Below are 25,728 nucleotides of genomic sequence, written 5' to 3'. Positions count from 1 at the left end.
TTATTTAGTTTGTTTAAAATCAGCCAATGAGGATCTTTGTCCTCTGATTGAAGTTATATTTTGGTGAAACATGAGAGTCTGGAGGTGGAGAACTTAAGTGGTTTTAATTATCTGATCACATGAAAACAGTTTATTATAACAACCTCATCATCTCATTTACTCACCAACGTTACGTCCTGAATGTTTGACGCTTAAATTATTTTTATTCTAACAACAATTTAATTACCTTTGTATTTTAGATTCATTTCATTTAAGTACATCTCAATAAAAAATCTAATTTTAATTACTTCATCATTTACTCATCATTTAACAGTATGTGCAGGAAAGTTTGGTCATTTTTCTACAGAAACAGTTTGAATAAAAACAATTAAAATTCAATAAAAGTGGCCATCAGTCATTTCACATACTCAGATGCAGCGTGTGGAGGAGAACATCAAGCCTTCCTTCAGTTGGTTCAAAGTTACAAGTGACAGAAAAAAAAGAACTGTTAAATTTAAACCACCAGAGTCCCCGGAGCAGCTGTTTGTCATCGGACTGAATAAGAAACCATCTCGTCATCCTCAGTTTGGCTCTGACTCGGATCCTTGTTGTATTTAATTCAAACAACATGTTGACGATGTTTTTATGTTGTCAAATAATTTCTAAGATGAACATCTACAGAGCTCGTAGAACTGTGCAAAATAAAATCCTGTGTTTTATACACTGAATATATATAACAGGGTTTATGGGGTCAGGAAACATGTTTCTTTTTAAAAGTATATGGAAAATAATTTTTTGTGTTTTGTTTTTCATATATATATATATTTTAAAGAAATAACTGTGGCATCATGAGAACAAACTTATTATAAGGGTTAAAATCCTGAAAATGAATGAACATTTGGTAGAAAATGTAACACAGTGAATGTTGAAAAACAAGCTTAGTAAAATGTAAAGTGTCTTGATAGAACACAGTGAATAATCTAGAGTATGTTTTATGACATTCTTTAACATAGAACATTTTATTGCACCAGATGTGTGAGTATTTTTCCATTGTATTAAATGTTTTGTCTTATCTTATTTTTTACAAGCTGCAAGAGTGTTAAGTAAAGTGTAAAGTGTATTACAAGTAGTAGGTAAAATGCAGAGTGTATTACTTTTACTTGTGATGTAGGTTTTTTTTTTAATTTCTAAATTTCAGTATACATAACAGGGTTAATGGGGTAAGAAAAACATGTTTCTTTCCAAAAGTGTATGGAAAATAACCTTTTTGTGCTTTGCTTTTCATAAAATAAATAAACAACAGAGGCATTGTGTAAACAAACTGGTATAACACAGATTAAAATCTTGAAAATGAATCAAAATTTGGTGGTAATTATCAGGACTGATGTTGTGACACAGTGAAAGATGAAAAATACTAATATGTAGTTTTTCAATGGCAGTTTTTGCAACAAATGTGTGAGGTTTTTTTTTCACATTTTATTAAATATTTTATCTTGTCTTTATTTTTTACAAGCTGCACGAGTGTTCAGTAAAATGCAGAGTGTATTACTTTTACTGTAATGGAGTATTATATTTTAAGGATCTGAGTATATAGCGGGGTTAATGGGGTCAGGAACCCCGCGTGCAGTGACACGCAGCGGCCGCTAGGCGTCACTGCGAATCAAAACACAGCGAGCTAGTTGGGGGCCATGACGTCATTGTTGGGGTATTTTTCAAGATGGCGCTGGACTGTGGCCGGAATGCCGCCGCTGCAGTTAACCGCTGAGGGATTTAATTAATCCTCTGCCGGCGGCGACGTTTAACGTCGAAGGACGGAGAAAATACGGTTGTTCGAGACACCAGACATGAGCGCGTTACATCCGGCGGGTGTCAGGTAACGCTGAAGTGTCCCCTGGCTAAAATGGTAGCCCCTTCCTCCATGAACAACAAAACCTGCTGCTGCTGCTGCGGAGCTCGGCCGACCGGGCAGGACGACGCGTCGCAGGATTCTACGCCCGGGGCCGAGGCACGCTAGGCGGACTGAGCGGTCATGGAAACGACGAGGGAGAACGGAGGGTCGTTTGCGGTCGACTTGAACGAGAACGAAGAAGAAGGTGGAGGAGGAGGAGGAGGAGGAGGAGGAGGAAAAGCGGCTCTCAAATCTTTCATCGCACTCAAAGACCACAGCTCCGGTGTCAGCGGGGGTCAGGAAGCCGGGAAGGGTCATGTTTATGTGACCGGTAACGGGAGGAATGTAAACAGAGACGCCCCGGTACCGCCGCCCCCACACAGCGGGGGGGTCGTGTTGGACCTGGAGGTCCTCCCCGGACAGATGACTGACAGCTGTGTGATTTCGGGGGTTTGCGGCGAACACGGCGGCCTGAACGGATTTACTGAGTCATTCGGTCAGGAGGAGCCGACAATGGTGGAGCTGGAAGGAGAAGCAGGAGGAGGAGGAGGAGGGCTCGGCCTCACAGGGACCACAGCCGCTTCCTGTCCAGCTGTGCTCCTGGGTCAGGTTTCGGGAGAGACGGGCCCACCGATGCGGCTGCATCCTGTGGGGGAAAGCGGAGGGGAAACCCCGGATTCTGTCGACGTTACCCCGGGAGAGGAGGCGGCTGACGGCGGCGCAGTCACCGGCTGTATCAGGGCTTCTCTCCCCGCTGCTCGACTGCCATGCACGGGGAAGCACCAGCCGAACTGCGCCTGCACCGCCTCGGCCCTCTGCTGCCCAGCTGTAAACATGCCCAACGGAGACTGCTCCGGTTACGAAGCCGGTACCGGGTTCTGTCAGCAGGCAGGGCTGCTCTCCGGTCCGCTACTGGGAAAAAGACTATGCGACGTGGACGGGGAGGAAGTGAAAGTAGCCAACGGTGGTTTCCACATTGTGAACACCGCCAGAGCGACGTGTGACTGGGCCGACTCGGACGGTTCCCCAGAGCACAACCCAGACATTCATCTGGACCTGGGGGTGAGGCAGGAAAACGGGGCTGGGTCGGGGGTTTGTCTGCGGACCCAGAGTGACTGCAGCGGGACACCTGTCTCCCAGTGCCCGGGGGAGGATGCGCCAGCTCCGGCTCACCTCCCGGTCCCGTCCAATGACTCCCCCATCCCGGGATCAAGTGCCAAACTCCCCTCCCCCAGCCCGTCCACCCTCTCTAACGGTGGCAGCCCGCTGTCCGAACCCAACATCCGGGCGGATGAGGAGGATTTCAGTGACCTTAGTTTCCCCGTGAGGCCGCAGACTCTGAGGACTAACCCGAACCTCGCGGTGTCCCTCAGCTGCGATGCCACCCCGCTGTCCCCCGATGACGATGGGGGCTTTTATTTTGGAAACGAGGGGTACGTGGAGGACTTCCGGAACGTGTTGGAGGCTGGTCGCAGGCAGAGTGCTCCGGACAACCTGCCGGACCTGACCGAGCCCTCTGACGGCTCGGACCACAAGCTGATGCCAAAGAGGTTCGGCATCGCTGATTTCTTCACCAGGTAAAATCAAGTGCTGTCTCTCTCTCTGACACACACACACACACACACACACACACACACACACACACACACACACGTGGTGAATGTGTCAACACACACTCCTTTCATGTGGTAAATATTGGGAAATCCCAAAACAACCACCATCTCGACCTCAGACACAAGGTCAGAACCTGGTTTTGGACTTGACCTCATCTTTCTTATGAATAAATAAGAATAAACAATCATCACTCCTCAGTTATTAGTTGATACTTTACTGCTGAGGAGTATTTTTTTCTCTAAGTGAATAAACAAACTGTTCTCAGGCCCCAGAACCCTGAAAGTTGGCAGGGTCCGCCACATGTAAACATAGTAAAACAGTATAAACTGTGTTGTCCTTTAATGTCAGTTTGTTTATTCAGTTTATCAGCGAGAAAACAAAGAGAGTTTGTTTATTTAGTTTGTCTAAAATCAGCCAGTGAGGATCTTTTTCCACTTCTCATTAACATTTCCTCCACAAAACTACAGACTGCTCCTTTAACGGAGAATTTTAGTGGAAGGCAAGTTTGTCATTTTTTTATCCTGATGACCATAAAAATGTTCTTAAAATTGCTCTGAACGTACTGGAATGGAGGTCACGTAATCTAAGATAAGTTATCATAAATCACAAGGTCGTCCTGCACAAGTGAAGGATAAATAATCTGATTAAACTTGTTTTTGTGGTGAATACAGCGAGCAAGACGGCTTTTTACAGTCATTCATGGAGGATATTCATGATCATACCGATACTGAAACTGTGCGATCTGTCATATCATCATCAGTCGATAATAGAGCTGATATTTTCATAATCAATTAAAAATTATGGACCAGTTCCTGAATGATGAGCTCAAACAGTCTGTTAGGATCCAGAATAGAAAACACACACAAGTCGTTACTTTTATAAAAATGTCACGATGGAGAAAAAGTCAATTGAAAGGAGCAGCTGTCGTTAGCGTGGGTCGGTCCTGCTGAAAACTGTGACCGGACCAGAACTGATGCACTCAGGACGCTGTGACGAAGAGCAGAACACCAGCGAGGCTGCAGGTCGAAGCTTGTGAAGCTAATGTGGCTAACAGGCTAAAAGCACATCAAGGATCAACGATTGAACGTGTGGTTCAGGCCTTCAACACAACCAACAGTTGTCTTTATTGTCAATTAATCTGCAGATTATTTTCACAATTAACAATATAGTCAATAAAATGTCCAGTAATAGTTTCTCAGAGCCCAAAGTGACGTCTGCAACTGGCTTCTTTTGTCTAACCAACATTCAAAAACCCCAGAACTCATAATGTTCCATCATAAACGAGGAAGAAAAGCTTCTGCTCTGCTTCCTCGTCCTCAGTAGGTCAACAGTGTCGCAGGACTGTTCGACCACGTCCAGACCCTTCTTGCTCGTGTATTTTCAGCTCCCACCACTCGACCTCCCACCTCGACTCGTTAGCTCCCATCTGGTCCGGATGTCATTGAATGAACTGATCTCAAGTTGTAATGATGATCCAGCGTTCGCTCAGCAGCTGGTCTGCACTTGTAACCACGACAAATGGATTTGATTTGGAGATATTTGGTGTTTGCGACGGCTTTGAAAATAGTCAGAAATCTGTGTAAGATGTGTTATTTCTAATGACTCATGCTGGAAATACAAACATGTTTCTCATATTCCAAATTTGAGAATAAGCAAACGTTTATTTTTCTGTAAACCAGCAAAGTTGTGCCTCCACACCCATATTCCTTGGTTTCCAGATCTCCAGCGACAGAGATACTGTGGGCTAATTCCATATTTAATACCAGTTTCTGTTATAATAGAGGGATTAGAAGGAAGTTGGCCATGCGAGTCAACCTTTTGACATATATCTGTGTCTTTTCACAGTATCTCAGAGCTGCAGTCTGGGGCCTATAGCTGTGTAATAGCTTGCATGTTAATCATGCCCCAGTTACACATATACGCAGTAAGTGATACAGCAGGGCTCAGTGAGCATCGACTCAGTGCAGCCTCTTTCCTCGGGGCTTAGCCCACATTCACTTCTCCGTCTGCTCTTCTGCTTTCTATTTCTGAAGCCAGTTCATGGCACCATTTAACCTCCGCACTGCTGCCATGATGCAGCAGAGATGTTGTGACCGTCTGCACATCGCGGCGTGAAAGAGATAACATATTCTCAGTTCCTGAAAAGGCATATCGCATTTTCACATCCAGTTTGAACAACCTCACTCACAGGTGGTCGCTCAAAAATAGTATGTCATCTGATAAACAGATTTTAGGTGTTTTTCAGACGGGGCATTTACAGTGTTTGATGTTAAACTGAGAACAGAAAAGAGTTAACAGTAAAAATAACAAAAAAAAACCCCACATTATAAACTCATACAATTGTCATGAAAGGAGTTGTTGTTACACCTTTTTCTTTACTGAACAGAGAAACAGAACCTGGTTTCCTGTTGAAAATCTGCAAAGTTGTTCAGCAGCTCTGTGAGAAGCCCACAGACGGTGGCGTGAGACAGCCGGTTCATTTCACCCTGAAACCAGGTTTAGGATCTGTCAGAGGGTCTGTGGTGCTCAGACAGACACCAGGAAGCTCGTGGAGCCTTTGGAGATAATCAGAGACTTGCAGGTTGGTTGAAGAGATCAAAGCTTGTAGCCTGCAGGCAGGTCGGCTGAGCTGTTTATTCAAACCTTAAAACTGCAGGAGGGAGAGTTCAGGCTGCTTTTACAGCCTCAGCAGCATTTATCTCTGCTGCGTCCAGGCCTGGAGCCACAGCAAGGTCTAACGAATACAATGTCAAGAAACACAGAAATAAGGAACATTTGACTTGCTCGTCTTCGGCTCAGACAAGGACATTTTAGAAAAGACAAGTGTAGTTAAGTTACTGGAACTGCACCCCGACAACATTCCTGTAAAAGACAGAGGAAGTGAAAGAAGCAGAGCTCTTTCTACCGTGATGAAAACCACAGACAACATTACAGTCCAGAACCAGACGGCTATTTTTCTTTCCGTTTTGATTACCAACACAGTAAGATCCTGTTGGACCGGCAGGTGTAGGAAAACTTCTGTTTGTTAAATCTGCGTCTGTGTGTGGTTTTGGTTTTGGACGCGGGCCTCAGCAGCTGGCTTTGAATGCCACGGCGTCTCAGAGGAAATCCAGACGGAGGAGAGAAGGAGCGGAGAGAAGAAAACAGGCCCGGCTGGAAAACGTCCACGCTGGCTGTTTGGTTCTCAGAGCTGAGTGCAGGTCAGGGAGGGTCAGCAGCAGAGATCAGGTCCAACAGGGACCAGCGCTGCCCTGTCGGCCTGAAGCACGTCTACAAAACATTCAGATATTCACTGACCTCCTGCTGGATTCATTGTTTGAGGCTTTCTCTTCTTTTATGCATGCCTCAAGGTTTCAAGGTTCGAGTTTTTCCCATATGTAAAATAATGGAAAGTACAGCGCTTGCATCTTTCATTACCCGACTATCATCATTTTATTTTTTTCATTAGGAGCCGGTTCCAGCTGCGTCTGAGATCCGTACAAAACGTTTGGTTTATCGAACACTGGAGTCAAAGCTATGAAACAGAGGCAGGATAATATACAGGTTTAATGATCAACATGGTCCAAAAGAAATAAACCCACTGACACAGGTAACTTCATTTTCTGGATTATAAACCCTAAAAAACGCTTTAGTATCAGCACATATCAGACCACATGTAAGACGATACCACCATATCTACGATTGGACAAAAACTGCTGATTGATCTCGGCCAACTGATTGCTGTATCGTGATACCATCCTCATTGTGAGCAACCTCTCATGAATTGTTATTCTTTTATCCTTTATTTTATAGCATAAATATATCCTGGTATTATTTAAAAAAACAGAGTTATTTCGTGGATGTGCATGAAGGAACTTCCAGGGCATTTCTTTGGCGTTTGGAGCGATCAGCTGTCACTGTGTGGTGTTTAAATCCTCTGATGTAACCCATCAGCTGATTAACTCTCCAGATTTTATGATCAAAACAAATCACCTAACTACACACACACACACGCACACACACACACACGGTTATAAAATTAGCTCTGATCACCTCTGTGGTTAATTATTTACACTCAGACAACCCCCAACACACACACACACACACACACACACACACACACACACACACACACACTCTGTATCTGTTGCTCTGCATCTGCTCCGTTCTCGTTCTTTTAAACAAATCAGGAGCAACAATTTAAAGGCTTTATTTGAATCTGCAGCTGCAGGTGTGCAGGTGTCTGACACCAGGAGAACAAGGCTGCCTCTGATCTGAGGAACAGCTTGATGTACACAGAGCCAGGCACTCTTTTATTTTTCTCATGAATATGTATAAATAGCGACAAACCGACCTGTTGTGTCCGAGCCCTGCTAGTAAATCTTAAGCTGCTTTCTCAAAAGGCTCCTTCAGTTCAGTTCTGTGTTTTATCTTCTCACAGATCTTGTTTGTGATCAACAGTCGGCCTCATTTAATTTAAAGAGCAGTTCTTTTTAAAAAACGGACTGAAGAGCTGAGAGTAACTTCTGTTTTCTGTTTGTGTCGTGTTGTCTCACTTGTTGCACAGCAAACACGACAAGTGAGAAAGAAGAAAAACATGCGGTTGACTTTTTTCAACTCTGCCAGAACTGAAAATGTTACGATCAGCTTCGTAATTAAAACCAGTCCAGCGCCGCTCTGTGCAACACTCCTGTTACAGAGCACTCAGATTATCATTTAAAGGTGACTTTTATTGTACCAAAATGTCTTAAAACAACTAGATTTTGTTCTGTATGGTGTTGAGTTTTGTGCTTACATCATTCCGAATGTGTGCAACAACGTCAGACCAGAGAAATCTGTGGTTTTATTCTTTTAGTTGCTTTAATTTCTGATGAACCATCAGGTTATTGGTCAGAGAGTCAGAGCCACTGTATTGTTTACTTGTGATGCAGCGTGATCTTTTTGTTATTGTTTTGATTTTAAGATGTAGAAAGTTCAAACTGTGGGTTTGACGACAGAGCTGCGGGGGGGATGGATTTATGCATCGCTTCGGTTCCCTCGACAAAACGCAGATTCGGTTCTGAAATTTGGAATTTCCCGACGACCTTGGTGGTTTCATTTAGATGCTTGTTAGCAGCTGCTGTTTTGAACATACGTACAGGCTTTTTAATTCTAATGCAGGGTACTTACTGATGTTCTTTATGTTGTTGAACAAAAGCTTGTGGTAAGCACAGACCTTAACCCGTCCAAAACACCCACTGACTTTCACACGAGGCAACCGGAACTGCAAAGATTTGAGGATTTTTGGATTCATTTTTGTTTTAATGAAGAATCCAAAGCTGCTCCGTTTACTGCGAGGGGAGAAAACCAGTCTCAAATCACATTTAAAGAAGCCGGTTGTGATAAAGTTTAGGATTTTTTTTTTTGCTTCAAAATGACTTAGATTAATTATTAAAATGTTGATGATCTCCACTTTCACAAACGATAAAGCTCACTCCTGTTCAGAAGAAAAGACAAGTTGAGATTCCTCAACACGTCTCGTGGCATCGGGTCGTCCGTGTGTTTTGGTTTTTGAGACCCGGCGCTCGTTTCTGACACTCGACTGGATTCTCACAAACACTTGAGAGTGAGGAAACTCGAGCCTGCACAGAGGAGAGGAATAATATTTGCTTGGCTGTCTCCTAGAGCCACAGAGTTGTGTGTGTGTGTGTGTGTGTGTGTGTGTGTGTGTGTGTGTGTGTGTGTGTGTGTGTGTGTCCTTCTCAGATCCACTTCCTTTTCATGATTCCTCCAGTTCCTCTCCCTCCGCCTTCCTCCTTTCTCTTCCCACCAGCTGACCGTTACACTCCTCCACTGAACTGAATGTTAAAAACTGTTGATTTGGCAGCTTTTTCTCTGCAGCATCTCTTCAGAAAACTGCTGCAGCTGCACGACTGTGGTCAGAATGATGATGAGGATTAATTCACCACAGATTACATCTTTACTATTTATAACCGCACTTCTTCCCTCATTTTTTTGAGGAACTGATTTGTTTTTTTCTGCAGTTTTCTCAACAACTTAACATTTCAGAGGCAAGTGGAAAAATTCTGAACATTACAAGACTCAAACAGTTTAACTCTGAATGTCTTGTTTCTGTCTAACAGGACAGTTATGCTTTAATTATATTTCTGATCATTTCTTTATATTTACTTTGAGAGAAGATGTTCAAATGATTTTACCTCAGTGCAGAAAGATTTGTGCCCGTCTCTGTCAAACAGAGCTGTACAACATGTTGAGCGGCTGTGTAAGATGTGAGGTTTTGAGTTTCAGCCTGCGGCTTGTGGAAAGTTTTCTGGATGAAAGATTGTTTTTGAAGCGACACGTTTAGATTTGAGCTTTTATGTTTCGATCTGCAGCTTCCTGTGCGGTGACGGTTTCCTGCAGCAATTTTAAGTTCTGACAAACGGGGAGAATGTGTAACATCTCAGTTTGGATTGTGATTTAAAGCTGATTCACTTTCAGATTTTTACATAAACATTTGGTCGACTTCCAGAGAAGAGATGTTGAAGTTCTGAGTCACGAGAAACTGCAGCGCTCTGCACATTTATGCTCCCAATTTATTGCTTCCCGTTCTCTGTAAATTGAAGAATGTTGAAGATGATCAAACCCGTCCTTTCTCTGTCTCTCTTTTCTTTCAGGAGCCTGTTTTCTAGGAAATCCAAAGAGCCCAAGGCGCTGTCCCATAATGCAACAGGGTGGCGACTGTTTGGCAAGACAGCACCCAGAGAGGGCGATCCAACGAAAGAGCCCGCCTCCACGTTACCTGAGCAACAGGTAGGCTCTGTGAACTCTCACTGAGATCATCAACACCAGCAGAGATGTTACAGCTCCTCTGATTGGCTGCTTCTCTTCAGCTGGTGACTGAGGCTCATGGGTATCCAGCAACTAAAACTAAGCATTGTCTGCCAAATCAGGGAGAAGATTGCTTTCATTTCCTAATGACAGAGTGAAAGTTTAGTCCTGAGTCCAGCAGGCAGTGGAGGATATAGGTCGCGTTGTTGTAGAAGTCAGCGTCCGGGAGCTGGATCACAGCCACAGTGAGGTCATCACTGTCATAATGGCGTCCCTCTTCATTTTAGGATGGAAAAGGTTGTGGTCTGAAAAGCCAAATCAGGTGTTTTAGGTGAGTCCTGCTGTGGACTTATAGACTGGAGCGTCATCCTCTGGTCAGCTTCTCGTGCTGAATCATCTGGAGTTTCTCCTGTAGCCGTCTGAAGAGATCAGCGTTAGACACGGTTACAGACTGCAGGAGAAATCTCACAGGATCAGCCTCAAAAATGAAAAGTTTGTCCCTTGACATGTTGTGTGCAGGCTCAGGGAGTTTCTCCTCTTTCACAGTGGTAGTTCAGGGTACAAGTCTTTTTTGGCCGCTGTGCATCACGTGACATTGTCACTTGGAAAATTGGCTTCAAGGCCTGTTGGAGAGAGGACAGGATGGGGTCGTCCTCCAGACTCCCCACGTCTGATGTCACCATGTCCTCGTGGACCTCCTGGGGTGATAAACCCTTGAGTCAGAGGTAGCGGATGACTGCACTGTGTCCTCAGTCACAGTGATGAGTAACAGAAATACCACAGAAGTTATTAACTTCAAACTCTCTGTATAATCAAAGAGCAGAGCTGAATGTGCATCGATGGCTCCTCCTTTAGTTTCTTTATTGAGCATCTATCAGGAGAAACTGTCAAACATTTTTTGGTTCCAGCTTCTCCGTAGAAAGGATTAGTTTCTTTTCTCTGTTTTATAAACTGGACATCTTCGTGGTTTGTTGTTCAGGACATTTAAAAGACGTCAGCTTGTGCTCTCAGGATGTGTTTTTCATTTTTTAAATCTCTAAGAGGTCGACATTAATGCAAAATATCTGGTGGGTAAATCATGTTAGAGAACATGCTGAGTATGCGCGGCATTTATGTTTAAGTGGAATATAAAATCCAGATGCTTCACTTCAGCCTGAACCGCTCGCTGCTCACAAACACGTCTGATTGGTCGACCTGATGATTAATGTTCGTTAGCCTGATTCTCCAGAGGCTAATGCTGTTAGCGGGCATCTGTTTACATACAGGAGAGAGGCTGCAAAATGGATTTACTGTGTGTGTGTGTGTGTGTGTGTGTGTGTGTGTGTGTGTGTGTGTGTGTGTGTGTGTGTGTGTGTGTGTGTGTGTGTGTGTGAGAGAGAGAGAGAGAGAGAGAGAGAGAGAGAGTATATGTGGTCGCTAGGCAACGTCCACACACAGCCTGCAGCTGAGACGCAGATTATTACCCCCTCACACACACACACACACACACACACACACACACACAATTCAACCCTCTATCCCCCACTTGCTGCGTTGCCAGCAATGACGCACACACAGCTGTTCATCTCCTGTCATCTGGCACAGGTGGTGTCCACACACACACACACACACACACACACACACACACACACACACACACACACACACACTGCAGCAGCAGCCTCCTTGTCTCTGGTTGAACTTAATTGGGTGAGGTTTGATTTTTCAATTAGATAAACCCCCCCAGATCCTCACTGTCCTTACTCCGGCTCCAGGGTTGTTCTCTGACCTGACCGTGTGGTGTGAAGGCCGTCTGACGGTCGCTCTGCTCACATGATGGCAGCCAGAGTCAGATGATTCATCAGGAAAAGAGCCGACCAGATGTGGTTTGGCTTCGGTTGGTTGACACGTCAGACACAAGACTGTGGAGGAGCAGGAGGAGGAGCAGGAGGAGGAAGACGAGGCGGGTGGTGTCATTTAAGCTGTTTCCTTTGAATTCAGTTTGTGCAACAACAGAACAATTAGCTGGCAGGTTTAGAGAGATTATAACTGCCAAAATAATAATCCTGTTTAAGTGCAGTAATCCTCGTTATCTGAGGATAATTACTGCTGTCTACACACTTTCTGCAACACCTCCACTAACATCTACTACAGGTTCTGTCCTACGTGCGATACTGGATAGCCAAAAAAATGATGATTCAAAACGTTTCCAGTGAATTTTCAACAACTAAAGTAACTGCAGACTTGTTTTAAAACAGAAAAACAACCATGAAAACATAAAATGGCTCCATACAGCTCGTCTGCTGTAATCCAAGTCTGCAGAATCCCAAACTGATCTGAGAAGACATTATTTAAATGTTATTTAAAAGACTTAATAAGGATGTAAATAACGTAAATAGCTTGTTCTGTAGGATATGTTTATGCTGGACGAGTTGTATCTCAGGGCTTCTGGAGGCTGTAAGGAGCCATTTCATGTCTTCTGTGGTTGTTTGTTTTTGTTTGCTGTGCAGATGAAGAAATGTCCACTTCTTTCTGACTTTCCATTGGCATGAGTAGATAATGACTGATTTCTCATGTTTGGATGAACTGATTCTTTTATGAAGTGATTTTTAAAGACGATATCTTCAGGCTCAGGTTCCTAAAGCTGAGAGGCCGGATGACAACAGCTCGGTCACCTTCAGATTTAGATTTCAGAAGAATCCCCACCTGAGGATCTGAGGCTGCGAACTGACTCGCAGAGGATCTGTCTTTACAGGACGTTCACAGTGTTTTCACTGACGCTCTGTCAATGATACACAGCAGCTTTCACGGTGCAAAAATCACTGGATCGGTCACATGATTTCACACATATGACTTTCAGTTCATGATGAAAGTGATGACAGAGCAGTGAAGCTGGTTTCAGTCGGGGGAGGAACTCCCTCTGCTGGTGGCGCGGCTCAGAAACCAGTTTATAAAAGGCTTGTTGTCTTTGACCCACAGCTGCCCTGCTCCTGTGAATGAACTATTTATTGTGCAGGCCACACACACACACACACACACACACACACACACACACACACACACACACACACACAGAATCACCCACAGAAAGAGATTTATTCAGACTCGGTGATTCAACGTCTTCGCTCTGCGCTGCAGCTGATGAACAACTGCTCTGTTGTTTAATTGTGTGTGTGTGTGTGTGTGTGTGTGTGTGTGTGTGTGTGTGTGTGTGTGTGTGTGTTGACCTCTTGTATATCTGTGTGCAGATTGTGGTTTGACATGTCTACTGTTTGTACTGACATCCGACAAACATTTTGTGACAAACACATGTGCAAGTAAACTCACCACAACACTGACAGCTGCAGTGAACAAAGTCTACAAATATCTAAAGTCATTTGAATCTGAATAATCTCCAATAACTATGAATAGAAACACAAAACAAAATTATATTGAAGTTCACTCGAGGGATGTTTCCATTAACAAACATCTCTTTTTAACCAGGGATGAACCGATTATCGTCATCAGTGATTTTTCTGTCAGATTGCAGATAAAATGCCGACAACAACGTGTGATTGGTAACACATCACAATGTAAACAAGAGGCTCCCAACAACTGGGCTGTGGACCGGTACTGGTCTTGGGTCATGTGGTTTTGTCATTTATTTACCTAGAAATGTTTTTTTCATATCGCACATCATTTTTTATTTTCGAAAGATTGCAGCTCATGTGTCGCCCGTGTTGTCAGAGAGGTAGGAAGACGTAGGAATAAACAGTGAATAATATGAATTTGCAAAATAACTGAAATTAAATTTATCACATAAATGTCCTGGAGAAGGAAAGAAATCTTACTTTATTCCATCACCAGTTGTTTAAATTCTGACACCAGATTTTTGTTTTTACTACAAATGTACATCAGTTCAAAATATGTGTTTCCAGTCTCCTTGATTTTTAATGATCTGTATCGGCTCAAAAAAAAACTATATTGGTTTTATTCCTTGTTTTAACCACCGACATGATTACTGTTGTATAAGAAGTGTGTGTTTGTCTGGTGTCCTCAGGTGGAGGAGGAGGAGGAGGAGGAGGAGGAGAAGGACTGCGGCGCGTCCTCCTGTCCCCAGCTCCCCTCGGCTGCAGGGAGGAGGAAGAACCTGGAGTTTGAGCCTCTGTCCACCACAGCTCTCATCCTGGAGGACCGGCCGGCGTGAGTACCAGTCAGACACCATCGCCCGAGAAAATGTGACTTATGTGGTTTCATCAGTTTTATTTTTAAAACCCCAAATCACATGGCCTCAGTGGGCGACATCCTCGGTCCTCAGACCCGACCATCCCTCTCCATGATTGAAAGTTCATTCAGATCGGTCTCTTCCAGACGAGCAGTTTACGTCAGGCTGTGTGCGCTGAACACCTGACAGGAAGTCTGTCTCTCTGTGTCCTTCAGGAACCTCCCCGCCAAATCACTGGAGGAAACCCAGAGACACAAAATGGAGTATGAGGAGATGGTGGCAGGAGCCAAGAGGAGAGGTACACACACGCACGCACACACACACACACACACACACAGAGCAATTATCCAAAGCTAATTGTGCCAGCATTGAACGTTACCTCACCTTGCCACAAAGAGCTTGTTGGCAAGAACAGTTTTTTCTGGAAACATTTTTCACTCTTTGCCGGACGCAGAGCCATTCTTCTCTTCTTCTTCTTCTTCTTTTACTCTGACTGGCTCAGACAGATGTACGGTGGCCAGCAGGGACAAACCTCTCTAAATCTCCCTCTCTCTGTCTCTGTCTCTCCTCAGAGGTGAAGGAAGCTCAGAGGAAGAAGCGTCAGATGAAGGAGAGACACAAACAGGAGGACATCATCTCCAACGCCATGGTCATCTGGAACACCGAGATCCTGCCACACTGGGACACCATGTACGTCTCCACGTCTTTGTGTGTGTGTCGTACACACTCTGTAAGTGTGTGTGAGCTTGTTTATTTGACTCATTGTGTGTGTGTGTAGGAAGGGAACGAGGCGGGTCAGGGAGCTCTGGTGGCAGGGACTTCCTCCCAGCGTCAGGGGACGAGTGTGGAGCCTCGCCATCGGCAACGAGCTGAACATCACGCCAGGTACAAACTGATTTTATTTCATCTTTTTCTTTTTTCATTGTGTTTTTTTTCTCTATTTTTTGGCAAATTAATTACAGTCAAAATACAAGTTTAGGAAGCTGGAGAGAGTCTGTAACCATGACTGTCGAATAGTGTTCAGAAAGTACAGAAGTTCTTTAGTTCTGTGATGTGATCCGACCAACGTTAAGGTGCATAACCGCCACCTACAATGGAGCAAGAAGAACGTAAAGAAACATCCTTCAGCTACAGCTTCATAATAAAAGCATTTAACTGGCAAAAAAGGAGAATCTTTGCTGAATCTGCTGCCGTTTCTGATCTTTTTGGTGCTGTGTATCAAAGTTAAGACCTGATTCCTGGTTTGTTTTAGCAGTCAGACGCTCCAGCTGTGTGAACACTTCTGATCTCTTTGTTTTGGTCTTCGTGCAGAGCTGTATGAGATCTTCCTGTCCAGAGCCAAGGAGAAGTGGAGGAGTTACAGTGAAACCAGCTCGGTCAACGACAGCGAGAGCGGTACGACACGGCGCCGGTCCGACCTCTTACATCACTCAACGTTCAGGTCCAAATAACGTGTTGAATTCTTTTCTCTTCTCGTGTGTTTTCTGGTAGAAGGGGCGTCTCTGGCTGACAGAGAGTCCAGTCTGGACCTCATCAAACTGGACATTTCCAGAACCTTCCCATCGCTCTTCATTTTCCAGAAGGTAACAGATTTAACTTCCAGATCTTTCTCTTTTTCATGGCTTCATCTTCCTCACTGTTGGATGAATCTGCCCGTCACACCTCCTCATCTCTTCCTCCCCCTCTCCTCTCTCTGCAGGGCGGTCCGTACCACGACCTCCTCCACAGTGTTTTAGGAGCGTACACCTGTTACAGACCCGACATCGGCTACGTGAGTTTACTTTTTTCTTCCATGATAAAAAAAAATAAACTCAGAACAAGTCAAATCTGGATACGTACAGAGAGAATGAATCATCCTACAATCCCAAAGGTAGCGTTAGCAGTCCTGGAGGTCGTGTCAGTACTTTAGAGGTCGTCACAGAAACACACACAGTTCGTCTCTGGTGCTGATCTGGAGTCTGTGTTCGTGGTGTGTTCAGGTGCAGGGCATGTCCTTCATCGCCGCTGTGCTCATCCTCAACCTGGAGGAGGCCGACGCCTTCATCACCTTTGCCAACCTGCTCAATAAACCCTGTCAGATGGCCTTCTTCAGAGTCGACCACGAGCTGGTACAAACACACACAGAGTTAACAGTGTGACTGTTTGTTTGCTCTCGTCACTTTAACCTCCCTCCTTTCCTCTTTCTTCTGTCTGTCGGTCAGATGTTGAAGTATTTTGCAGCCTTCGAGGTTTTCTTTGAGGAGAATCTTCCTCGTCTCTTCAGCCACTTCCAGACCAACAACTTGACCCCTGACCTCTATCTCATCGACTGGTGAGTCATTAAACACTCTGCCGGCGGCCCTGCTGGTACGATCTGTAGTGTTTGGTCTAAAGTGCACAGTGCGAGTGCATTCAGGGTGCGTCCACCTCCTCTTTGCCTGTTAAACAACATATTATCCAGCTGCAGAGGGGTTTTGTTTAGTCCCTCAGGTAATCATAGGTATGTTTTGTGCAAACATGAATTAAACGAATCAGGGTGTCGGCTCTCTTTCCCTTTAAAAGCGGGTCGGGATGACTCATGATTGTCGTGTACCGGAAAAGTCGTTAAGTGACAAAAATTGCTGCGACAGGCTATAAAAACAACTAACTAACCCTTTTCTACATGAGGTCGTTACAGCATTTACCACATGGCTGTTTGTTCCACCTTGTGTGAAAGAGTTTGGGTTTAAGATTTTATTAGACTTGCAATCATAAATAAATGAATTAAAGAAACAGCTCAACATCTTCAGTCTCTTTCTCTCTTTGACAGGATATGAAAGTCATGTTAGTGACTATGTTCAGTAAATCTGTAATAATCAGAGGATGAACTGGCTTTGTAAAGTAATAACAGATTTTAAGAGTCAATACCTGCAAACATTCAGGTGTGAAAAAGAGATTTTCTGAGGTAAAAAGTCACCAATCGGAGGTGCAGAAGCAGCTGAAAGTGTGTGAACACGTCATACTGATGGGATGTAATGCCACGAAATATCAGAATATCAAGGCATCACGTGACACTTTGCTGCTGTAAGGGATAGATAAGTGCTGCTCCTCAGTTTCGGCAGCGTCTTTCCTGCTGCACTGCTCAGATTACGATGCAGCAGCGTGTCAGGCACACTTCATCAGTATAACACCACAAACAGAGTCACACATGACAGAGTTCACAATGTTTTTGATAAAACACACCTGTCAGAGTTTTGTCACGCTGACAGAGGTGGCCACCTTGTAACTCTCTGTTAATCTTAGCTGGCGTCCCTGCAACAGCCTGACTCAGCTCGTTTGGTTAGTAAACAAATTAGCCCATAACTACGGAAGCCCTCATGGTTATGGGTCAAACATATACAGTCATGGAAAAAATTATTAGACCACCCTTGTTTTCTTCAATTTCTTGTTCATTTTAATACCTGGTACCACTAAAGGTATAATACAATGAACACGACAAAAAATGCAGCTGATCACATAATACTTTATGTCCTATTTGACATTCTTAAGCTTAATTGTATTCCCAGGGTATATAAGAGGCCATTTCATGTCATAAGCAGCACTGCACATGCAAAGGCTTAGAGTGGTTTCCTGCTTACATTCAAGCCATAGCACAACTCAGAAGTTGTCAGCTCTCACATAATGCCTAAAACAAAAGAATTATGTGAAGCCACAAAGGCAGCCATCTTGGCACTGCTGGAAATTGGCATGAGTGAGAGACAGGTAGCAAAAAAACTAAAGATCTCCAAGACAGCTGTTCATTACAACAAGAAAAAACAAGCCGAACACGGCACTACCAAATTGCTACCTGGCCGCGGCAGGAAACGTCTCTCTACCCCACGAGATGACCGTGCACTCGTCCGTTCCTGTGTCAGGAATCGTCGTCAGACCTCCAGGGACCTTCAAAATGAGTGGGCACTGTCGAGAAATGTGACTTGTTCGGCAAGGACAGTTCGAAACCGACTTGTTGAAGCTGGTCTGAAGTCACACAGAGCACGGAAGAAGCCCTTCATCAACGAAAGGCACAGGAAGGCCCGGTTACTCTTTGCTAGGGATCACAAGGATTGGACTGTTGATGATTGGGCTAAGGTTCTCTTCAGTGATGAATCCAATTTTGAGTTGATGCCCACTCCAGCTAACTTACTGGTTAGGAGGAGGCCTGGAGAAGCCTACAAACCAGACTGTCTTGCCCCTACAGTAAAACATGGGGGTGGATCAGTGATGATCTGGGGTTGTTTCAGTATGAGTGGAACAGGGCAAATGCAATTGTGTGAAGGGCGAATGAACCAGGTCATGTACAGGGCTACTCTTGAAAACAGTCTTCTTCCATCAGCTGGAAAACTCTTTCCTGCCTCGAATGACTGGATTTTCCAACAAGACAATGCCCCTTGCCACACAGCAAGGTCAGTTAAAGCCTGGATGGAGAACCACAACATTCGCACCATGCCTTGGCCTGCTCAATCACCAGATCTGAATCCAGTTGAAAACCTATGGAAAATCATCAAACTCAAAATGGAGAACCACAAGCCCAAAAACAAAGCAAATTTGTTTGAATTTGTGCAACAGGAATGGGCTGCTGTGACAGCAGAACAATGTCAGAAGCTGGTGGAGAGCATGCCAAGACGCATGGCTTCAGTCATCAAAAACAATGGTTACGCAATCAAGTACTAACTCCTGTGTGTATCATGTGTTTAAAGCAAACAGAAAAGAAAACATGGAATGCTTAAAAGCAGTGTTTTTGGCAGTACAGTGCCATAGCTATTGATGTAAGAACTTAAGTGATTTTGGTTACTATCAAGAAAACCATGGAAAATGGCTAGATATCAGCTCTTAAATTAAACTCTTACGAGCTATTTTTGTTGTTATCATTATATTTGTCCAAACAAATGTGCCTTTAGTTGAACCAGGCATTAAAATGAACAAGAAATTGAAGAAAACAAGGGTGGTCTAATAATTTTTTCCATGACTGTATTATATATTTCCGATGTTTTCCTGTCATGAAGTTTTTTTTAATTTATTTTCTTTGTCTTTTAGAAGTTATCTGTCATTTTCCCGAGATAAAGGCATTATTTACTTGAGATCTCAAAGAGAAAAACTTTGTTTTTATATAAACTGACTGTTCAGAGCCTCAGTACAAAAATAATTTTTAATTAAAATGTTTGAACCCAGGCTGTTGGAGCAGAGGACCTGCTTCACCACTGAAAAGAATCAGAAGCTGCACTGTTTCTTTCTTTACTTTTGTATAATATTTTCTTTTTCAATCATGAAAACTAATACACAAAGTGAAGAAACAATAAGAAGTGCATTGTTCTAACACCAGCCCGTCTAACAGAGTTAGCTAAAGGCCTGTGTTAGATTGTTGACTCAGAAGGAGCCAGCTTGTCTTGAATGAGTTCTGTTTTTGATCCGTTTCCATGTTTTTGTCCGTCCAGGATCTTCACTCTGTACAGTAAGTCCCTCCCTCTGGACGTGGCGTGTCGGGTGTGGGACGTCTTCTGTCGGGACGGCGAGGAGAGCTTGTTTCGGACGGGGCTGGGCATCCTGCGTCTCTTCGAGGACATCCTGCTCCAGATGGACTTCATCCACATCGCTCAGTTCCTGACCCGCCTGCCGGAGGACCTGCAGCCACACACACTCTTCAGCGCCATGGCCAACACACACATGATCAGCAGGAACCGCCGCTGGGCTCAGGTCAGTGTCGCACTCCAGATCGAAGCCATTTTCAATCCAATCTGGAGTGAATAAACTCAGTTGTACAAGTAGAGTGTTGTCACAAGATGGCGCTGTAGGCCTCATCGTCTCCTTCTCTAAAACGACTCTAAAATGTTTTAACGCTTCGTTGTCTGTTTTCTCTCTCAGGTGTTTTCTGCGTTGATGAAGGATGGAACTAAAGAGACGGACAAAAACACCAGCCCGGCTTTGAGAAGCTAACACTAGCTAACCTCGACGCTAATGCCAACTGTCTTCAAACTCAAACCCAGCCACGAACGTCGGGAGGTACGCGTCAGAGCTAGCATCAGAGGCTAGCTGTGAAGCTTGAAGCTACGTAGCCTGAAGCTAAACTCTGAGCTATGAAGCTTGAAGCGAACACGAGCCGACACTGCAGAAGAAGAAAGAAGCGGCTTCGAGCGTGAAACCAAAGTGGTTGGTTTACGCCAAACTTCGACGGCCTTCGTCAGTATTTCTCGGAGAGGTGACAGGTTGTTTGGCAGCAGTGTCACGATGTTACCGGCCGACAAAAGCTGGAGAATTAAAAAAACAGACTTTCAGATAATGTTATGAGTTATTTCCCGGCTGACTGGGCCTCCATGTTGGGACGCACACACCACTAACGGCGAGCGTTACGCCCTGTGTAATTCTCAAAGACTCCATTCTAATTTTCGGTGCTAATGATTTTCTAAAGGCTTCAAAGATGACCTTTAACTATTTAATGTAAGGTCCTCGTGGTTTTGACTTCACACTATAATCCATTTGCTGCATTTGTTAGCTTGAACCAGGCGCCTGGGTCTAAAAATGACGGGAATCCGCAGTAGCATGGCCGAGGAATTAGCCTCCGACTCTAACCTCCGAGCTTCGTCATATTTTCACATGTAGGCAAAAAAAAAAAAACAGTTTGGAAACTGAACGGGTGACGGTGATCATTCTGTACAATGAAGTCGTTCTTATTAATCAGATAATCTCATCAGTGATCCTAATTAAGCAGACTGTGACGAAATATGTTGTGATTTTTATGTTTTTACGGGAACTTAATTATTCCACGGTCTTTTTCTACAAGTGTTAGATAATTTCAGATGTAATCCTGATATAAAAATCAAACTTTTTGCCACTGTTGGTGTTTAACCAGATGTTGTGGAGTAAAAGACCATCTGGTAGAGATTCGGTCTGTTGTGGATTCTCAGTCGGTGTTTTAAGGATCCAGACGGACCTGAAGAGCACTTTATAACGCAGCAGCACCAACACTGGCTTTAAGAGGTGTGGAAACACTTTCAAGATAAATTAACGGGCATTAAGTGACTAATTGTTTTCTGTCGGTGATCAACGCAGTTTCCATTTAGAGCAGAACGCGTAGAAACACGTAGGCGACGCATCACGTGACGCATCACGTGACGCATCACGTGAACACCGGACTAATTATTCTTGGCTTGGCTTTTAGATTTTACTAGTTTCTGGCTTGAGAATGAAGCTTTTTATTCCGTGCAGCAGAAATGTTCTCACTGCTTCTTTCATCGTCTATGAAAAATGTGTAAAAAAGAAATCAGCAGCCGTCTGGAAGATTTTTTTACAGATGAACAGGATTGTTTTCAGACGAGAAACTAAAGATGATGGTGTTTATTTTTTATTTAATTGCCCCGGGAGATTCTGAGATCTTATGTACTTTATTTTTACCGCACGCGCCAGAACTTTTCTTTCCTCTCGGACGTCAGATTGTAACTGAACTCTTTCCGACTTTCCTCCGTTGTCGTCAGTTTCTGTTGAGTCTGCTGCTGACTGTAAAACTCCACGAGACTCAAACTGAAACTGTTTTGATAATTGTTTATTCGTGACTCGAACGTCCTCTGAATCCAGAATCCACTCTTATTTATATTTTAAATTAAATGTCAGACTTTTTGTTTCAGCCAGTCGAGGCGTCTCTAGACATCACCGCGGACTGCTGGACTGTAAATCTGTCAGGGCTGCAACAAATGATCATTATCGAGTCATCTTTTCATTTTAAAGTCACAAAATGATTCAAATCTGGATTTAAGCATTAATTTTCTAACGTCCTTCATGTCCTGACATCTGATCGGAAACACGCCACAGTTAGTATAATCAATAAACAATATAAATCCTCAAAGTAACTGTAACTAAATTTATCAAATAACTGAGGTGGAGAAAACGTTTCACATTCTCCAGTACCTCAAAATTGGACTTAAAGATTTTATTTTTTTTACTGCGATTAAATATCAGTATGAAATATCAGTTATCAGTCTCCTTGATTTCCAATAATTGGGTTATCGATTATCAGTTCATCTTCAGATTGTTTTCTTGACTAATCGTCTGAAAAATGTCAGAAAATAGTTTGACAAACACACTAAAGACTAATAATGTTGTTAAAAACCTGCAAATATTCACATTTGCAAGTTTAGAAACTGTTTAAAATCAGTCAGCTGATTGCAGAGTTATAGTTTTCAGTCAGTTAACAGAAAATAAATCAATCATGTGAGAAAATATTCCTCAGATTGATGATAATGGAACTAGTTGCAGCCCACAGAGAAGTTCTCGTCCTGCGCTCGACGACTCGTCGCCCCGTCGGGTCTCACGGCCTGTTGAAGTGCTTTACATCACCTCCGTCTCCGCTCTGTCACTCTGAGTTGAACACTCCTCTGATTAACACTCGCTAGAAACGTACCCTTCACCTCCATTTCATCCCTACCTCTAGATAAACACACACACACACACACACACTACTAACGATGAATTCTTTCCACTCACCCACCAGCGAATGAGCGGGCCTTAAAAACACGGACCAAGCAGCCACATCTTTGTAGTGTCGTCACCACGTTGAACGCAGCTTTGTAAAAGCCGGAAACTCACCGGAGACGACGAGGAAACCTGCAGGAAGAGAAAGGAAGAGGTTCAAGTTCAGCTCGCCATTACTTTCTAAGTTATTGTTCCTTTTCTGATCACGATCAGAATCCTCCTCTGTTAACACTTTCAGATCTGTCAAACAACTATTATTTTATTTTAAACAAATGGTAAAAAAGAGCAAGAAGACACGAGTGGTTCCTGCATCACCGCCGGTGTTACGTTCAGTAATTAAATGTATAAAACTTTGAGATGAAGGAAGAGTTTGATTAGAGACTGTGATATTCAGGGTCAGAATGAGTTTAAAGGAACAGCAGACCTTTTCCTGCAGGTTTCTTCTTCTCTGGTGAGTTTTCCTGCATCGTACCAGTGTTACACCAAATGACTCCATAGATAAAGGGTTTGTTGTTGCACATCAGCCGAGTAGAAGCCGGTATCAGTGTTGTTTTTTTTGGGGGGGAACATGTTTGTGTTGATGTGTGTGTGAACTGCCAAAACGCTGCGATCATTGAATCAGTCGGACAGAAGCGTCAGATTCACTGGAGGTGACGCAGACAACCACATTTCTTTTTGGAGATTTTGACAAATTTAAAAATGGCCTTGTGATCTTTCTCAGCTAATCAGGAAGTTAACTGGGGAAGCATTTTCAAAATAAAACGTGAGCAGAGTTTATGTTCAGCAGGTGGGGACGGCAGTGAAACTCCAGTGGATCTGAACACTTCTGTCCGCTGGATGATGAATCAGAGCGAAGAGAAAAGAAATTAGCACTTTGTGAACATGACCTTTCTTTTTATTTTATTTTATATATATTATTTAATTACACTAATTGCAGAGTTCAATGACACTCAGTAATGATGTAGTAATGCAGATACACAGGTCTGTGAGCTGGTAATGAAATAAGTTCCAGTTAAGTAAAATTTTCATTGTTATAATGTAAAAGAACAATAACAAAACTGTAAATGTGACCGACGTGACGTTGATTCTTGTATGAAAACACGTTTCAGATCTTTATTTTTAACACATCTGTGAGTTCAGGGCGACACAAGTTGGTCGTGTTGACTAATTAACCATCAGCAGCTCGGTTTGTTACAGCTCGAGGGACTTCTGATGGATCCTGACAAGTTTGGGCTGATCCTAAGAAAATATTCTTAACTCGTAAAGTTAAACTTGAAATTAGACTGAAACCTGAAAAACTACAGAAATGTTTTGATTTTAAATTTGTCTGGCTTAAAAATTGTGCTGCAGGTGAGAATACATTTGTCAGAAACACAACTATCAAAACATTTTAAGATTGAGACTACAGATATCTATATATTGTGATGATTTCAGATTTATAGATGCAGGTTTTAATCGTCGGTTATTTCACTCGAACAGAATGAAACGAACCATCAGGTGTGTTGGAGATGAAACAGGATATCTTTGTGTGTTTCACTCACGTTCACTCTGTGTTGACTCTTTCAATTCAAAGATAAAAGTGCAATATGGTGTTTGTTTAGCCAGAGAAATTCAGTATAATTACCCAGAATCCTCAGCAGGTTGGTTTAACGCTCCCTCGTCTCACGTCACTCCAGATTTTTGATGAGATATTCAGACAGCTGCAGAGAGAAGAAGGGTGATATTTCCCCTCATATGTGTTTGTTGTATTTTAGTTCCAGCGTCGCTCTCCAGTTGTTTTACACTTTCATGTAAATTCATCTAGTTTCTTTTTTTTCTCATTTTCTTGTCAGATTTCAGTGTACAGTTTTTTTTTTCATAATGCCTTACAGGTGATGTAAATAGACTGTAAAAATGTTCTTTCTTTTCATATAATGGCCACTAGTTAAATGTGTAAATAAATATCTCAGCAAATGGTCTTCTGTCTGTCCTTCAAAACTTTAACTTGAGAGGGGATTCAGTTCCGGAAAACGAGAGACATGAGGTGTTTTTATTTTAGGTGACAAAAACAAGATTGAATCTTTTGTTCCAGTTGTGGAAAAAAAGGCTTGAAAACGAGTGTTTTATGGTAAATTTTTTTTTTCTTCTAGGAGGTGACTAAAAATTAACTTCTTTTTGAGATGAAAATGAGGGGCGGCCGTGGCTCGGGAAGAGCCAGCCTCTTGTTATTTGAAGGACGCTGTTATGATTCACCTGGTCTGAACAAAGTGTCCTGAATTAAATCGCTCTTTTCTTGGTGAAAAAATGGGTTACTGACAAAAAAGTATTAAAAAAATGTTTTTCTAGGTGACAAAAATGAGAATGAGTCAGAATTCCCATTAAAGACAATTTCAGGATTTTGAGAAAAAGTCAGTCAAATTATCAAAATAAAAAAGGTCAGAAACCTAAAAAAAATTACTTAAAAAAAGTCAGAATCTTACAAAAGTTGAATGAAAAAATTAAAAAAACATCAGAATTCCAAATTGTGTCAAAGAAGAGAAAAAAGATTCTCAAAAAATAAGCATTACCAGAAAAGTCAGAATTCTAAGAGAAAAAATCTGAATTACTTACAAATCTGAATTCTAAAAAAAAAAATAATTCCCCCCAAAAGTCAGAATTTTACGAAATCCCAAATGTCAGAAAAGCGAAAAAGTCAAAATTCCCCCCCAAAAGGTCAGAATTTTCACAAAACATCATTATTCCCAAGAATTTCTGAAAAAAGTCAGAATTGCCAGAAAAGTCAGAAATCTGACAAGCAGAAGTGTTATACCCATCAATTTCAGGATTTTGAATAAAACTC

At 43.0% G+C, this 25,728-nt stretch overlaps 1 protein-coding gene across 2 annotated transcripts; it reads left to right on the top strand.

Annotated features, from left to right (window-relative positions):
• The first annotated feature begins 1,669 nt into the window (after positions 1-1,669).
• Positions 1,670-24,867, top strand: LOC119033587 (TBC1 domain family member 12-like). Of its 2 annotated transcripts, none has more exons than XM_037123894.1 (13): positions 1,670-3,444; positions 10,117-10,252; positions 14,289-14,431; positions 14,669-14,751; positions 15,026-15,143; positions 15,232-15,338; positions 15,765-15,848; positions 15,945-16,036; positions 16,153-16,224; positions 16,433-16,561; positions 16,655-16,764; positions 19,883-20,141; positions 20,310-24,867. In XM_037123894.1, exons 1-13 carry the CDS (start codon positions 2,009-2,011, stop codon positions 20,379-20,381), a joined length of 2,841 nt encoding a protein of 946 aa, XP_036979789.1. In that variant the 5' UTR covers positions 1,670-2,008; the 3' UTR covers positions 20,382-24,867. The 2 variants fall into 2 exon arrangements, with proteins under 2 accessions (XP_036979789.1, XP_036979791.1); XM_037123896.1 differs by having other exon boundaries at positions 10,117-10,254; positions 14,294-14,431.
• Positions 24,868-25,728: the final 861 nt, after the last annotated feature.

This window comes from Acanthopagrus latus, chromosome 15, assembly GCF_904848185.1.
Source record: "Acanthopagrus latus isolate v.2019 chromosome 15, fAcaLat1.1, whole genome shotgun sequence".
NCBI classification, from domain to species: Eukaryota; Metazoa; Chordata; class Actinopteri; order Spariformes; family Sparidae; genus Acanthopagrus; species Acanthopagrus latus.
The sequence above is the reverse complement of the archived record's forward strand: the minus strand, read 5'-3'. Positions and strand labels throughout refer to the sequence as shown.

Excerpts from the sequence above, each read along its gene's own strand:
- LOC119033587 (XM_037123894.1), top strand. The coding sequence starts at position 2,009 with ATGGAAACGACGAGGGAGAACGGAGGGTCGTTTGCGGTCGACTTGAAC. Across the intron at positions 15,144-15,231 it reads CTGCCACACTGGGACACCAT|GAAGGGAACGAGGCGGGTCA; the intron begins GTACGTCTCCAC and ends GTGTGTGTGTAG. Across the intron at positions 15,849-15,944 it reads GGTCAACGACAGCGAGAGCG|AAGGGGCGTCTCTGGCTGAC; the intron begins GTACGACACGGC and ends GTTTTCTGGTAG.